Source organism: Magnolia sinica, chromosome 3 (assembly GCF_029962835.1).
Source record: "Magnolia sinica isolate HGM2019 chromosome 3, MsV1, whole genome shotgun sequence".
In the NCBI taxonomy this organism is placed as follows: Eukaryota; Viridiplantae; Streptophyta; class Magnoliopsida; order Magnoliales; family Magnoliaceae; genus Magnolia; species Magnolia sinica.
Window position 1 is genome coordinate 129,385,329 of NC_080575.1, and position 15,298 is coordinate 129,400,626.

General features: G+C 41.4%; 1 protein-coding gene across 1 annotated transcript; it reads left to right on the forward strand.

Annotated features, from left to right (window-relative positions):
* The first annotated feature begins 193 nt into the window (after positions 1-193).
* LOC131241303 (uncharacterized) lies at positions 194-8,657 on the forward strand. Its single transcript, XM_058240094.1, has 5 exons — positions 194-835; positions 958-3,256; positions 6,027-6,087; positions 6,179-6,402; positions 8,170-8,657. Exons 1-5 carry the CDS (start codon positions 721-723, stop codon positions 8,222-8,224), a joined length of 2,754 nt encoding a protein of 917 aa, XP_058096077.1. The 5' UTR covers positions 194-720; the 3' UTR covers positions 8,225-8,657.
* The last annotated feature ends 6,641 nt before the right edge of the window (positions 8,658-15,298 follow it).

Sequence of the window (15,298 nt, forward strand, 5' to 3'; positions counted from 1 at the left end):
TTCATCTAATGCCCTTCAAATAACTTAGATTAGCTTACAGTTTCAGCATAAATTTCAGGTCCTAATTCATCAAAAGTGGGTCCCGTGATTTTAACAGTTTGGATTAAAGGTACCTGCAACGTGTACGGCAGGGAGCCGCATCTGATTCTTATAGCATCTGTAGCAGCTGCAGCAGAGGCGACTGTGTTCTGTAAAAACACGTCTCCCATTAGTCGTTACAAAACAACACTTTTGCTTTTGCTTTTGCTTTTTTCCTCAGTCTCTCTTCCTTTTTTTTCCCTTTGGAAATCGTTCCCCTTTCTCTTCGCCTATCTTTTTCTCTCTTTGGAAATGGCAGCTTAAGAGGCTTCTCCCCATCCCATCCATTCGGCACTTTCACATCTCTCTCTCACACATTCTCTACTGAAAGAGAAGAAGAGAAGAAGATCGAAATGACAGCGTTGCTATGAAAATTTCCGAGGAATTTGCTTTTGTTTCCTTCACAGAATGTCTTGATTCCAGAAACTACGATTCTTTCCTTCTGCTGGAGAGTTCAAATTCACGCATTTTGATGAATCAAAACAGAGATTTTCTATTCTCTTTTGCTCCTCTGGTTTAGGGTTTTCAGAGCATTATTTGCATATTAATGATGGTTTTCTAGGGTTTCTCTACTTCGAGCTGTTCTGGAGCTCCTCCTCCTCCATTTTCTTCTTTTGCGGAGTAATCGCTTCTTTTTTGAAAATGTCGGAAGGTGGGAATGTTCGAGTGGTTCGCTGCCCCAAGTGCGAGAAGCTTCTCCCAGAGCTCCCTGATTACCCGGTCTATCGCTGCGGCGGATGCAATGCGACTCTTCAAGGTAAGTGATTATCGCCCTTCTTTTTCTTTTTCTTTTTTTCCTGGAATTTTTAGTGATTTTCACTTGATTGAGAATGAAATTCGGCTTCTTCTTTGTTCTTTTTTATATATATACAATCGCAGCGAACAATCAAATGCCAGTGACAGATGAGCTTTCCTTGGACGGAGAAATGGTTAGAATTCTTGAGAATTCCGAGAGCTTCTCTGAAAAGAGAGGTATTGTTTTAAATGATAGAGAGAGCGGTGTGGTCGAATTTAAGGGAAAAGAGAGAGTCTTGCCAGAAAGAATGGCGAATTTGGATGGTAGTTCGTCTTCTAGAACTAAAAATGTGGAGGTTTTTCATGATCATGGCGGTAGATATAGGCGTTCCTTGAAAGCTCCCATTGATTCTAATTTGGATGAATTGATTAGAACTAATGCGGATGAAAATTGGGAAATGGAAGCCGAGATGGAAAATGCGGCTGGGTTTCGGAAATCCAGACAAATGCACGACTGGCGGGCCACTGAGAGAGGTGGGCCATTTCGAAGAACACCAAGAGCTGTGGGTGAAGGTGTGCGGTTTTCTCCCTACCCCGACGAAGGCCCGTCAAACTACCATGCCAGTTCTGCTTATGAGTATGGTGAGGCAATCAAGCATCCGAATCCTGATGGGTCAGAGAGAGTTGAGCATCTCGAACAAGATCGAGCCAAGCTGCTGCGGAAGCTAGATGATCTGAGGGATCAGCTTAGTAGATCTTGTGACATATCGGAGGAACCAAAAGAAAGAGCTCCTCCTGCAAATAGAAGGACAGCTCCTTTGACTTCTAATGATGGTCACAGTGCTTGGTTTGCTGAAGGCTCAGCCACATCAAATTGTCCTTCATCTCAGCTCTTCCCACCCAACAACCGGAGACCACCATACTTCAGCAATGAACACGTTCCTTTGATGAATAGGCATGAGATGGCTATGCAGAATTCTTATGCTCCAATGCATTTAGAGAATGAAATTCTGGGGTGTGGGGATCTGCATGGGCCTCAAATGCCCAGGAGAGCGCCCCACCAACCCTGTCAGTACCCACAAAGACCGTCGAATGGTTATCTGTCTGGACAGTGCATGGATCCTGATCCCGATCCCTTCATTTCATACCAACAGAATGCATTTTACAACCAACCCCCTTGCTCGTGTTTGCGTTGCTACAACAACTACAACAAACACTGGCAAGTGCCTGCACAAGTTCCACCTGCTGTTTTCTGCAATAGGCAGTTACCAAATAATGCAACTGGTCGGATGCTCTACCACATCGATGGTCCTCGTATGTTGGGTACAGGCAGTTATAATCGCAGAGGTGCTGATGCTCCACTGTGTTCTCATGAACCGCAGCCCCATGTGAGAAGGCCAAGCAACCTCGATTTGAATATGGGTGGTTTTAGGAGGTCATGCCCACAGGGGGCTGTGCTCACAAAGGCAAACCTTCGCAGTTGCCTACCCATTGCAGGTGGCGCTCCATTCATAACATGCTATAACTGCTTCAAATTGCTGCAGCTACCCAAAAATCTTTTGTCACTGGAGAAGTGTCAGCACACTCTGCGTTGCGGGGCGTGCTTCAAGGTGATCTCTTTTGCGCTTGATGGTAAGAAGCTTACTGTTTCCTTTCCAGCACAAACCAAGCACCGATCAGTGGATGTTGATAATGACTCTGGTGATATGGTAAGAAAAGGTTCATACTCTCACATGAACCAAGGAACTATGGACTCTTACTCTGGTGATTATGATAACATCGCTTATAACAACCAATCTACAGATACCAAGCCCGTTTCATCTTCTGCTTTGCCTATTGCTTGTAACAATGCAATGGGAAAGGAATGCACACTGAACTTAAGCGATTCCGAGAAAATGCAAGGCCTCTCTTCATCATCCAGTTCTTTGGAGGATGATGAAAACCCTGACAGTATGGTTAGCGAGAGGAATGTGTCCAAATCCATGGAACTTCCTTTAAAGGTGGATGTGGCTTCACCAACATCAGGTGTACCCCTTCGTGAGCATTTTGGTTGCTCCCCAAATAATCAAGTAGTGAGCAAGTTTCAAAAGGGAAGCAGGAGCAAGCGCTTGGATCAAGCTACAAAAGGCACATCCAGACAGAATTCGGTGAAAGATGCATCAGTGGCAACAGAGATGGATTGCTCATACAATGAGTACTCAAACTCTGTTGTATCTCCAGATTTTGGCGAAGTTAAGAAAGAAGAAGATCGAGCTAAGGTCAGCAAGGGTGGTGAATCGTTTTTTGGTGGCCTCATTAAGAAGAGCTTTAAAGAATTTGTCAGGTCGAATCAATCATTAGAGAACGGAAAAACTAATGTTTCCATAAATGGCCAGCCTATTCCAGATCGTTTGGTTAAGAAGGCAGAAAAACAAGCGGGACCGATCCAACCTGGACAGTATTGGTAAGCTTGTGTTTACATATACGACATGCATCTGCCTTAGATAGCTTATATATTCTGGAATCACACACACACACAAAGAAAAAGGAAGAGAGAGAGAGAGAGAGAGAGAGGAGAGAGAGAGAGAGAGAGAGTGAGACTTATGTAGTATCTCAATCCCTAGATCCATTTTGATATTTCGGGCTTACAATGCTAATATATTTTATTTGGATGTTTAGGGTATCAAACTTGCACCTGACATGTGACAACTGTCATATCACAAAATAGCCCATTGGGCGTAAAAACTGAATGAAAAGAAAAAAGAAAAAAATCTGACCGTATGTATGTAAGCATGTATGCTTGCACTCAAATGTTTGTCTCTTCGCTCGCATTAACATATTCTTCCATGTAAAATGTATTCGTTTTGGTTATCATTCCCGTCCCACATTAACTTAAACTTGATCACTGTTCTCTGGTCGATATAAGAAATGTGCAGTAACGGATGTTCCGGGACAAGATGTACAAACAGATGAGTTGGTTTCTAAAGTAAAGAGAATGATGTTGGATTGGGCTGCGATTTCCAAGGTTGTTGGGGTTAAGCATGGGGCCCTTTTGTGGGTTTTCCAGGGATCTTCTTCTCTGTTGTATCTTGGATGATGCCTTCTCATCCTTTTGTTTAGTTTTCGCTCCTTAAAAAAAATGTGGTATCCTTTCCAAAAAAAAAAAAAAAACTTCCTTGTCCACTTGTATTCAATATCTGCATTGTGATCTGTTCATATTGTCAAGACTAGTCTAATACAGGATAGAGGACAAATGAAAAGCAACAGACAACTGAAATTGATGACAATGTATATCGTATTGGTTACCACTACAACTGTAGCCTGCTTTGCGAGAATAGTGTCTTGAAAGTTTTCTCCGACCACTATGTACTTATCAAAGAGTTAAGCTCTTGTAGCATGGGATACATGTTTTACTGTTTGTACACAGAAAGCATTTTGTAACCTTTGTCATTGAATCTGTTTTTCAAGATATAGTATCCTTGTTTAGATCACCTATGTTATCAAGATGTCATCTCTGTCATGACTTGCACCAAATATCTCAAATTGTAATCCCTAGATTTGTCGTTAAGGAAGTTGAAGTGTTGTCATCATGAATATAAAGTGTCTTGCCTTTCTGTGGAAACCTGAAAGTTTTTCCTTTCACAATGCTGGAGTTGTTTGAGTCATAATTACACGAACCTTCTACCTAGGTGATGCTCCCGCTTCAATTTACGGTTGGACACATGATCCAACTCCCACTTTTTAGTTGTTCATACTTGCTTGCATTTTGAAATGGATGCTTCCGTGCTCTCACACCTGAATCCCCTGCAGCTTTGCCTCACGCTTCGTGCAATTATGGTTTGAGGGTTTGTCTTACAATATTAGGTCATGGAACCAGCATAACTCATACTTGAGCTTGATTGTGTTCTTTAGTTCTTCCAATTCTCAGATTCCCTGATATAAGGTATTTAATCATCCTAGTTATGGCCTGTCCATCATGATGTAGCCTCTGTTGCACCTAAGATCTCTTGTGCAATCTATGGTGTGCTCTGGACTTTTGCTGTTTGTGGTTATTGTTGTCATAATTTAATGTTCATTTTTCCTTCTCCTAAATAGATTTCGTTCTCCATATAGTTTCAATTCACTCAATGAGTTCTTACAGAACAGCATTCTCTTTGTATGTCTATCTATGTTTTTATATGTTAATACTACGATTTCATTTGCATTGATCTTTTACTGTACATTTGTTGTTCTTATGTTGTTCTTATGTGATTAACAATGTAATCGAACAATCACTGCAATACCTACATGCTGTGTGTGCACGTCTTAGCTGTCAAAAGCATTAGCCTAGCAGCAGTCTTGATGGGTGTGCCTTGGTGGGCGAGGCAAATGCAGTCGCCTGGGCAACCACCTAGGGCCAAGGTGATGACCTATGACTGAGGCCAGCAAGCATAGGCTAATGCTAGGCGATGACCTATGACTGAGGCCAGCAAGCACAAGCACTTCTGGGGAGGGTAAAATAGTCAGTTTCACTTAAATAGTCAAAATGAGATCGATGAGGGTTTAATTCATTAAAAAAGAAAGAAAGAAAAAGGAAACAAGGGTTGATGACTATCTACCATCTCCTGGAAAAACATGCTCTCTACCTCTTTTATAGATCATACTTTTGAAAATGTTCCATGACTTTCTAATTTGGTTATATATTGGTTGCTAGTTGCTAATTTAGTATATTTTGGTTCTAACTTTTGCTCAATATTGCTTGCCAGTTGCAAAATTTAAGGTCTGTTTGTTTCCTGTCACTCGTTGTTCATAGAAAGTGTTTAGGGGCTAGATAACCTTGGCCCAAATAGTCCAATTTTTCCTCCACAGCAATAAGGAGCTAAAAGATCCACCACTTTAATCCCTGTTTCAAAGATTGATAATTTGGTATCTGACTGGATAAAAACAGGCGCAGATGTGCGTACAAGCATGTGTGGACCATACATTTTGTTCAAAATCCTTTGGCTAGTGGGTAACCATTTGCAGATCTTTGTTATTTGCATTTATTATTGTATTTTTTGTTGCAGAGACACGTCTATGATTTACTTCTTTCATTTAATATCAGGGACATAGATATCCAGAGAATTAGTCATGAGATATTCGTATTTTAATACAATTTTTTTTTTTCCCTTAATATAAAGAGTCTCGAATGCCCCTGCCGTTGCTTCAAAAGTACTTATGGTCATGTGTTTTTTATTTTTATCTTTCTTGACCAGGTATGATTACCGAGCTGGATTCTGGGGTGTCATGGGCCAGCAATGTCTTGGCATAATTCCTGTGAGAACAACTAAATTTGAACAAAATTTAGCCTTTTCATACTACATTTATCTCCCTGACAATATCGATGAAGCATTCCATTCTCTTGCAGCCATTTATTGAAGAATTCAATTATCCTATGCCGAAGAAATGTTCTGGTGGAGATACTGCTGTTTTCGTAAATGGTAGAGAGCTCCATCAGAAAGATTTGGATTTACTCGCTAGTAGAGGACTCCCGGTCACTAGAGATAAATCTTATCTTGTTGAGATTTCTGGTAGATTGTTGGATGAAGCCTCTGGTGAAGAGCTAGATGGTCTGGGCAAACTTGCCCCGACGTAAGTCCCTTGCCTTCCCAACTGATACAAGATGCTATTTCTTATGTTGCTTGGATCATAAGTGGGATTCAAATATCAATAGCTAGCTGTATTACTGAGAATCATTGTCTGTGTTTGTGGGTATGTGAAATGATCTAGTACTCTCATTGCACTATAAGTAATAGTCCCATGAGTGACCTTGAACACATGGACAGTCCAATCAATCGATTTGGACATCCATCAGGTCCAGGCATCCAGCCCCCCCTTCAGGAGCTACCATGCAAAAACCACACCAATCAGATGTTCCCAATCATTAGAATGTTGGACTTCTTTTCCGTAGCCATTTTCGAAGATATTAGTACTATAAGCATTCCAAACTGGGTTGAGCATCTCTTTCTAACAAGCTATTGATCGAATGGTGAGATTAGTTCGACAGTGAGATTCCTGCTGAATAGGCTAGGAGAACAATACTGTACAAGAACCACCCCATTACCAGAACACACATTGCAGCTGCTAGGGAAGTATTATTGATCAGCTCTGCAGCCTCTTCCAATGCATCCATCAGATCCATATCACTAGCAGGAGCGACCTACAATACCTGATGGACTAGCGTAACCTACAACGACGTCAACTCTCATCTTCAGGCACCTTGAAGAGAACCTCAAAGGTCCTCTCCCAGTGTCTGAAACATTCTAAAAGTTCAGCTGTGGTACAAGAGCAGTCATCTGATCATGATTCATATTCTAATAATCCTCCAAAGATTTGGTTCTATCTCATAATTCTTTAAAAAAAAAAGAAAAAAGAAAAAAAGAACAACGGTTTATCTCATTTCATCAATGTACTAGAGTTTGTGAACCTGTGCATGTTTCTGAAGTCCTTCCATATTCATCACTATCTGAGAACTGCCCCACCACTCCTCCAAAGAATGTTAAGAGGAGATGTTTGTAATTCATAATGACCACCACCATCACAACCTTTTCCCAGCTTTTTTTTTTTTTTTTTAATGATTGCTTAGCAACCTGACATCAACCTTTATCCTCTACCGGGTTTGGGACAATCTGCCAGATGTCCTTAAATACCCATAAAGAAGAGGTCTGTACATGTTGATGAGGTAGCAGGAGAAAACTTAGGCACCATGGAATCTCGTGGGAAGGATGCATGACGAAGCTTAGGCGGCCGATGGTATCATTGTGGAATCTTTTCAGTTGTCTCTAAGAGCTGTTTAGGTGCCCTACATGCTAACATGTGCTCTTGGTTATGAATCCTTAGTAATGATCCTTTTTTGTTTTGAGAATTGAAGTCTTTAAGTTGGTGGTCTGATTCGACTACGCCCGAAGGGTGTGTTGGATCCAAAGCTGGAACAGCCCATTATCCTTCCACTCTGTTGAGAGCGGGGTGTTATCGCTGCTCTGTGAAGCCAGCCTGATGCACTGCGCTCCTCTGTAAGAAATGAGTCACCCAGCTCTTCACCTGAGTTACATGACTCAGCTACCCAACTTGGAATGGGCGAGCTTGCTCCACAGCCCATGGGCCCTACCCTAACTGGCCCAGGCCTACCATCCAACGCCACCTCAAAGCCCCTGCAAGGGTTACAAGCCCACAATGCTGAGCTCAAGCTTATCGATCACTTCTATTTCTTTTTATTGTATTTTATGTGTTTAGCTAAAGATCTATTCAAATATGCTTGATGTGACAACCATTCTCTCTCTATTTCCTCGTCTTTGACAAAAATCATGTGCATTACCATCTTGAGCATTTCATCTTGAAGCATTCTTCTCATTGGAACAGAGTCGAGAAGGTGAAGCATGGGTTCGGCATGAGGGTTCTGACAGCAATGACGTAAGTAAATAGCTGGCAGTTGGGTGACAAAGATACTAAAACATTCTTAATGGGAAGACTTCTTGAAGCTCTGCAAATGAAGCAGGTAACTTCACCAAATCTTCTTTGAAAAGCATTCCACTGGCGTGCAGTAGTTAGTCATGACATTTCATCGGAAAGTTCAAGGCAGTCTCACATCCACAGCACGTTCCTGATGTCATAGAGTTGTTTCTTTTCTTAGTTCTGTGTTTTATTTGTTGCATGTAGTCTTATTGTGATAATGCAATGTCGAAATCATGCTCTTCTTAAAGTGTGTCCATGGTATTTCTTATTTGATCACTGCAATGTAAATTTCCTTAATCTGTTATTGGTATTGTGTATTTTGTGGAACCAATGTCGGGAGGGGGGCTGTGTTTAGGTAGACCGGTTTTTATCAGAATGGTAGAATGATTGTCCTAGGTGTTATTATCAGTGATTGTAGCTGATACTATCAATATCACATAGTGCTGATACAGAACTGTGCTGTAGTTGAGAAACTTCCCGGTATCGATCAATATATCGTGATGAGTTGCAATCAAGGTATTCCATAACGGTAATGGTGGCCATAATGGCCACAGTTGTTACCATTACTGTTACATAGGCCATAATGTAACCATTTTGGAATACTATGATTACAATGTATTGATGATACATGGATACATTGCCATATTCTGAAAATATCTTTGTGGTTAGTTCTTTGATATCATCAATTCATATTGCATGTATCAATGATATCGTACTTGCCTCTATCCCCTTCTTGAAATTTTAGGAAATTTATTAAAAATCTATAATAATAATAATAATAAACGATTTCTCTGAATTTTTTTTGCTAGGATCATGCTAAAGGGAATTTCGAGCAATCGTTTTCATTTGTTTAGAGACTAGGGGATTTGGGTGTGGAGAGCATGTGGTGCCAAAAATCCAATTAGTGAGTTTTTACTAATTAAAATTATTTTCTCTTGTTTAAATTACTTGGAAAATGTGGAATGAAGTTTAGCACTTTATTATTTTGCATATTTTACATGCTCAATCATGGATTTTGACCCCCAATTTTCGAATTGAGTAGAAAAAAAATAGGGGAAGGTTGAAATTTTCCTGATTCACCCATTTTATTTGCACTTTTAAGTATGGAAATATCATATGAGAATGCTTGGAGGCTGATCTAGAGATTGTCAGAATTTTTTGGATATTTTTTTATAAATTTTTTAATTAAAATCAATAAGTAAATAAAATAATTTTTTTAAAAGATTACACTTCCTAGTTGTTATTTGTGCCTTATATTTATGTTTTTATGTGTATGCTGATCTTAAAATTGGCCACACATTTATTTATTTAAAAATAAATTTACTTTCAATATATATATATATATATATATTGAAATGGTTCTATTCGGTCGAGCTCATGGGAACTTCCCATGAGGTCGAGCTGTGTGGGCCCCACTGTGATGCGAGTCAAACATCAACACCTTGCATTTGATGGGTCCCCTTTAAATTATGGGATATCCCAAAAATCAGCCGTATACGGAACTCAGGTGGGCCATACCATCTAAAATCATGTGTAAGGTGATCCTCATAGTGGGGTAAGATATACGGATGTGTTAGCATGCATTTAATACGATAGAAGTTTTCCACTAGGTGGACTCTAACTTGTGGTCCAACCTGTTGGACTTGATATGATGGGAAATGGTAATATAACCTCGACCTCATGGGAACTTCCCATGAGGTCAAGATGTGTGGGCCCCACCATGATGTGTGTTGAACATCTACTCCATCAGTCAGCTGCACCATTTCATGGTGCGCCATGGGCTTAAAAATCAAGTCAATTCATGACTTGGGTGGGCCACACCACATACAACAGTTGGTTACCCTCCCATTAAAACATTCATAATCATTTATGGGGCCACCAAGATGTGGTTCACAAATCCGACCCATTAAAACATTTGTAATCATTCATTGGGCCCACTGAGATGTGGTTCACAAATTCAGCCCATCCATTGTGTGTGCCCCCCACTTGGATGAGGGGTCATACCAAGTTTCAGCCGCATCCAAAACTCAGGTGGGCCTCACGAAGTCCTTTTATATGTTTTAGGCATGTTTTGGCATGATTTTAGATGATATATCCCACCAGAGTTTCGTCCATAGCTGATTTATGGGATATCCCATGACCTAAAGAGGACCCATCAAATGCACATTGTTGATGTTCAACACACATGATGTTGGCACTGCCGCATCTTGACTTCAACTTGCGCACCAGTTATCATGAGTTAAGAACTTTTTGAGAACTCATTTCCTGTTATTTGAGCCCAGAATTTAGATGGTCCACCTGATGCAGCATCTCTTGAAACTTTTAGGGCCCAACTTTTACCCTGATTCAAAACTTTGGTGGGCCATGATGAAAGAGGGAGGCAAATCAAGGGAGGAAACTATTTCCTTTTGTCATGGGCCACCAGTGTTTTGGATCAATGTAAAAATTGAGCCCTAAGAGTTTACGGGATGCTGCATTAAGTGGATGATTTAGATTTTATGCTCATAATATCATAAATGAGTTCTCAAGAAGTTCTCACGAAAACTCAGCATAATGGGTGCAGTTGAGCATTCCTCCTAGGGGTGTACACGAACCAAGTTAGCTTGGTCAACTCGCTCAACTTAGCTCGAAAAAGCTCGATTTGGCTTGGTTCGAAGCTAAGTTCGATACGAGTTAAGCTGGTTTTTATGGCTCGAAAATGAGTTCAAGCAGAGTTCGAGCTAGCCCGAGCTCGACTTGACTTGGTTTGATATATAGCTTGAACTTGGCTCGACTCGGATCGACTTGGTTAGATGGTATAAAAAGAAAATAATAATAATAATCCTAAATCACTTCTACCATTTTCCTTTTTTTTAAAAAAAAAGAAAAAAAAAATTGCCTGCCCGACTAGAGAACCTAGATCTCTGCCTCTCTTTCTGCTCGTCTCGCCCGACTAGCAACCCTCTCTCTCTCTCTCTCTCTCTCTCTCTCTCTCTCTCTCTCTCTCTCTCTGCTTAACTAGTGACCAACCCCTTCGTCGTCACTCTGCTCGGCTGCCTCCCCATCCATCGCCTTGCATTGTCGGGTCTTCGGTGGTCCCTACCCGGCCGTCTACTCTGCTCGCCCTCCTCATGTGCCATACCCGTCGGTAAGCACTCGAACTCGAACTTGGCTCGAACTAGTCCGATCTAAGCCGAGCCGAATACGAGCTGGGTGTGCCTGCTGATCGAGCTGAGTCGAGCTGAGGCTAGCTTGACTTGTTCAACTTGGTGTACACCCCTAATTCCCCCCCACCACACACACACACACACACACACACTCAACACCACTTTCCACTAAAACTTTTTGAGAACTCATCTCCCATGTTATGAGTACAAGATCTGAGCCGTCTACATGATGCACCACCCCATGAAACCCCCTTAGCTCAACTTTTATCATGATTCAAAATTTTAATGGGCCATAGAAAATGAAACATTTTTTCTCTTACCATTTATCTATTACTTTTGCCATGACCTATTGACCCATAAAAATATTGGATTAGGGTAAAAGTTGGGCATTAGAAGTATCACATCACATGGACAGTTTACATTTTGTAGTCATATAATGGGAGATAGTTCTCAAAAAGCTCTCACAATCCTCATAACAGGTACGCAGGTGAGCATTCCTCCTACTTTATATATAATTTTGAGCGCCAAACTTGTCAATGTGTGTTTTTTCTTATACAATCTTTTGAATTCCATGTGTATCATCTTTTCTTATAATATTTTTAAAAATTTTTTTTTAGAAAAATCGATTAAAATTTTTCAATGTTTATCGATAATTTTTTAAAACAGCCATTAGGTGATACCTGATATATTTTTGTACCATGGACATCGGCACGCTTTCTGGAAACACCCGTTATCATCCAAAGCGAGGCTAGACTGCTATAGACTATAGTGCCATGTTGGTTTTGTACGACTCAACAAATGGTGGACACCCTTCAACCGTAAATATGGCAGCCTTGTATGGCAATCCAGACAGTCCAAATTGCTGACCTAACGTGGATGGTGGATAACCTAAGAAAATTGCGCTGATAAGATAACACTATCTAATTTTGCTTAGAATTTGGATCCTCAATATTTTACTACCATCCATTTGATAGACATTAGTTGGATGGTTAGAATCCCATGATGGGACCCCGGAATTTGGATGGTCATGCTGCACGTGAGTGCTACACGTCCTACATTTAAATTGTAAAGAGGATGAGTCACTACTATTTTTCATAATGCGAAACTCAGATAGGAATCTGCCAATCCGAATCATTGTACATCATCCAGCTTGCAAGGGTTTGTTTAGATGACCCCAACCACCCGCTTCAGTCTGTGGCAAGGTTTGAAATATCGTCCAAAACACGTATCTATCGCCCGATATGCACCGCTATCGTATCGTACATGAACGGTGCAGTTGAATCGGAGCCACCTAGTCCCCCAAAAAAACAAGCGTGTGGTCATCAGGTCGGTGACGCGTATGAAGACGATGCGCAATTAAAACTGACCAACAGTTGCTATTTTGAAAGCGAAGTCGTCGAAAGGTGACAATTGCTATCTTCCTGGCTGTCACATGACATAGAGGTCCTCCATTCCCTATATGCAGCCACCCTGTCCACGTGCCGAATTCAAGCGAGGCTCGCATATCAAGGGGCCACGTATACCAAAAGTGTAAAATCCGTAGATTGCACAGCGGAACAACTGAGATGGGCGTGTCAATGGGCCGGCCCGGGACCAAGCCTGGCAAAAATCGAAATTTAAATAAGCTAGCTGGAACAGCCCACCTGTTCAAAAGGAAAGCCCAATCCAACCCTAGGCCCGGTCTATCCTCTCGTTTGATAATAGAGGCTCATTCTATACACTGCGACTCATAGAAGAAGATTACGGGTCATGTCTTCTTTACCATACGATGTGCCGAGTGATCAGGGTCAGCTGTTCAATAAGGAACACCCAACACATGCCGTGGCCGGAAAATAGTCTATCCTGTAATTCTAACCGTCCATTCATTGTTTCTTTGTTCAACGAATGCCTAGTTATGTTTTAGCCCTTCAGTCCAACAATTGGATCATTACAATCCTTCCATCGGCACAACTAGGGCCTAACCACATAAAAATAAAATAAAAAAACCAATGGGTTCCCTTAAGCACAACCCCTTTTATGTTAGTAATACATGTATTACATATAAGGTTGCGTTTGAGTTCGGTCAGGTTGGATGAGACTTCAGCCCAGTCCAACACAACAAGATCAAATCACGGATTTTTAAACCGAGCCTAACCCAACCTCAACCGACCCCACCCATGTTATTGGTGGGGTCAATTACGGATAAGTACTGACACGCAACTAGTTGTAGATGAGAAAACGTTTAACTAGCTCTCTGTGGGGCCCACCAAAGGGTATTCAGAACATCTAATCCACCCGACAAGGTTGCCCATCATGAAAATAGGATGGACCTAATAGTCATTTGAGCCACGCAATGGAAAACAAACAACTGCCACCCTAAGACCTTGAAATTCACATTCTGGCCCACGATGGTTATATAGGCATGATTTTTGGGGCATTTCATTTTCATTACGGGGCAACCATGTTAGGCAGGTTGGATGCAACGCATACACCACGGTGTACCCGATACGCTCCATTTCCAACTAGCTGCATTTGCAACTAGTTGTAGGTGAGAACTCTATCCAATAAGCTTCAGCCATAATGAGGGCCAGCGCCAAAGGAATGCTCGGGTGGCACGTGGCAGTAGCGGGGCCTTCTGTCACCTTATCCTTTAGGGAGTGTGTTACCTGGGTAATATGTCAGTGAGTGTTTTACGAACCATAGGGCCCACCTTGATGTATGTATATTGAATGAATATACCCACCATCATTTAAAATTACTGAGAATAACACACATGTGTTGTATGTAAACCATTCATTTGTTTTGTAACCTCATTTTATGGTATGCGCCTAAAAATGAGGTAGATCCAAAACTTATGTGGCCCCAAAGAAGTTTTCACAAGTAAGTATTCAATCCCTATTGCTTTCTATGGTGGGGTCCACTTGAGCTTTAGATTTACCTAATTTTTTGGCCCATGCTTTAAAATAATCTCAATAAGTGGGTGGACGGTGTGGATATAGCCCACACATCATGGTGGGACCTACACAACTTGCTAAACATTGAGTGAAATTGGCACAGGACCCATGCAATTCCATTTAATGTAATTTCAAGCTTTCCCATTCTTCCAAACATGGAGTGGAATTGGCACTGGACCAGATGATTCCCATCCCACCTAATCCCTTCTAATCCCACCGCCCAAACAGACCCTTTACTGTGTGGTGCACCTGAATTTTGGAACTGACTCATTCTTAGATCATGCACTAAAATGATCCGGAAAAACAGATGGGCAGCTACGATATACAACACCTATATTGAGGTCGTCCCCATAGTCAGGGAGATACACACTAACATAATACCCTGTTAACATCAAATCCGATTCCCTATCCTTTCACTATTACTGAAACGGCTGACTTTTCTGCTCAGACAACCAGATTGTGCGTGGGCCATCTCTCTCAACTCTTAAAAAATAAAATAAAATAAAAATTGGATAATTATTAGTCTATAATTTCCCCATGTGATCACGTGGTATTATTCGCCCGCTTGTCGGAGCACAATAGCCAGTTCATTACAAACACACAGGTGGGGCCCACCTTACTTGGTAGGCCCCAGAATGTGATAGGCCACGCCTCAAAGAGTCTCCAGGCCTTAGACCATCCTAATCGCTCGGCTAGGAGTTGGACCTGCGAATAGATGTCCACAAAAGCCTTGGTCCCTTGAACTACCGTTCATGGAAACCTTGGGGCCCACCTGGATCTGTGAAATCTAACCATGTATTTCAGTGGGCCATAATTGAAAAGTAGGTGGGCCCATAGCTCTACAAAGGACAAACTAAAACGGACTAAATAATTTGTGGGTCCCATAGGCAACCAAACTGTACGTCTGCTTGTCAAAAATATTATTGGAAGGGAGTGGGCGGCATCGTGCGGAAGCGG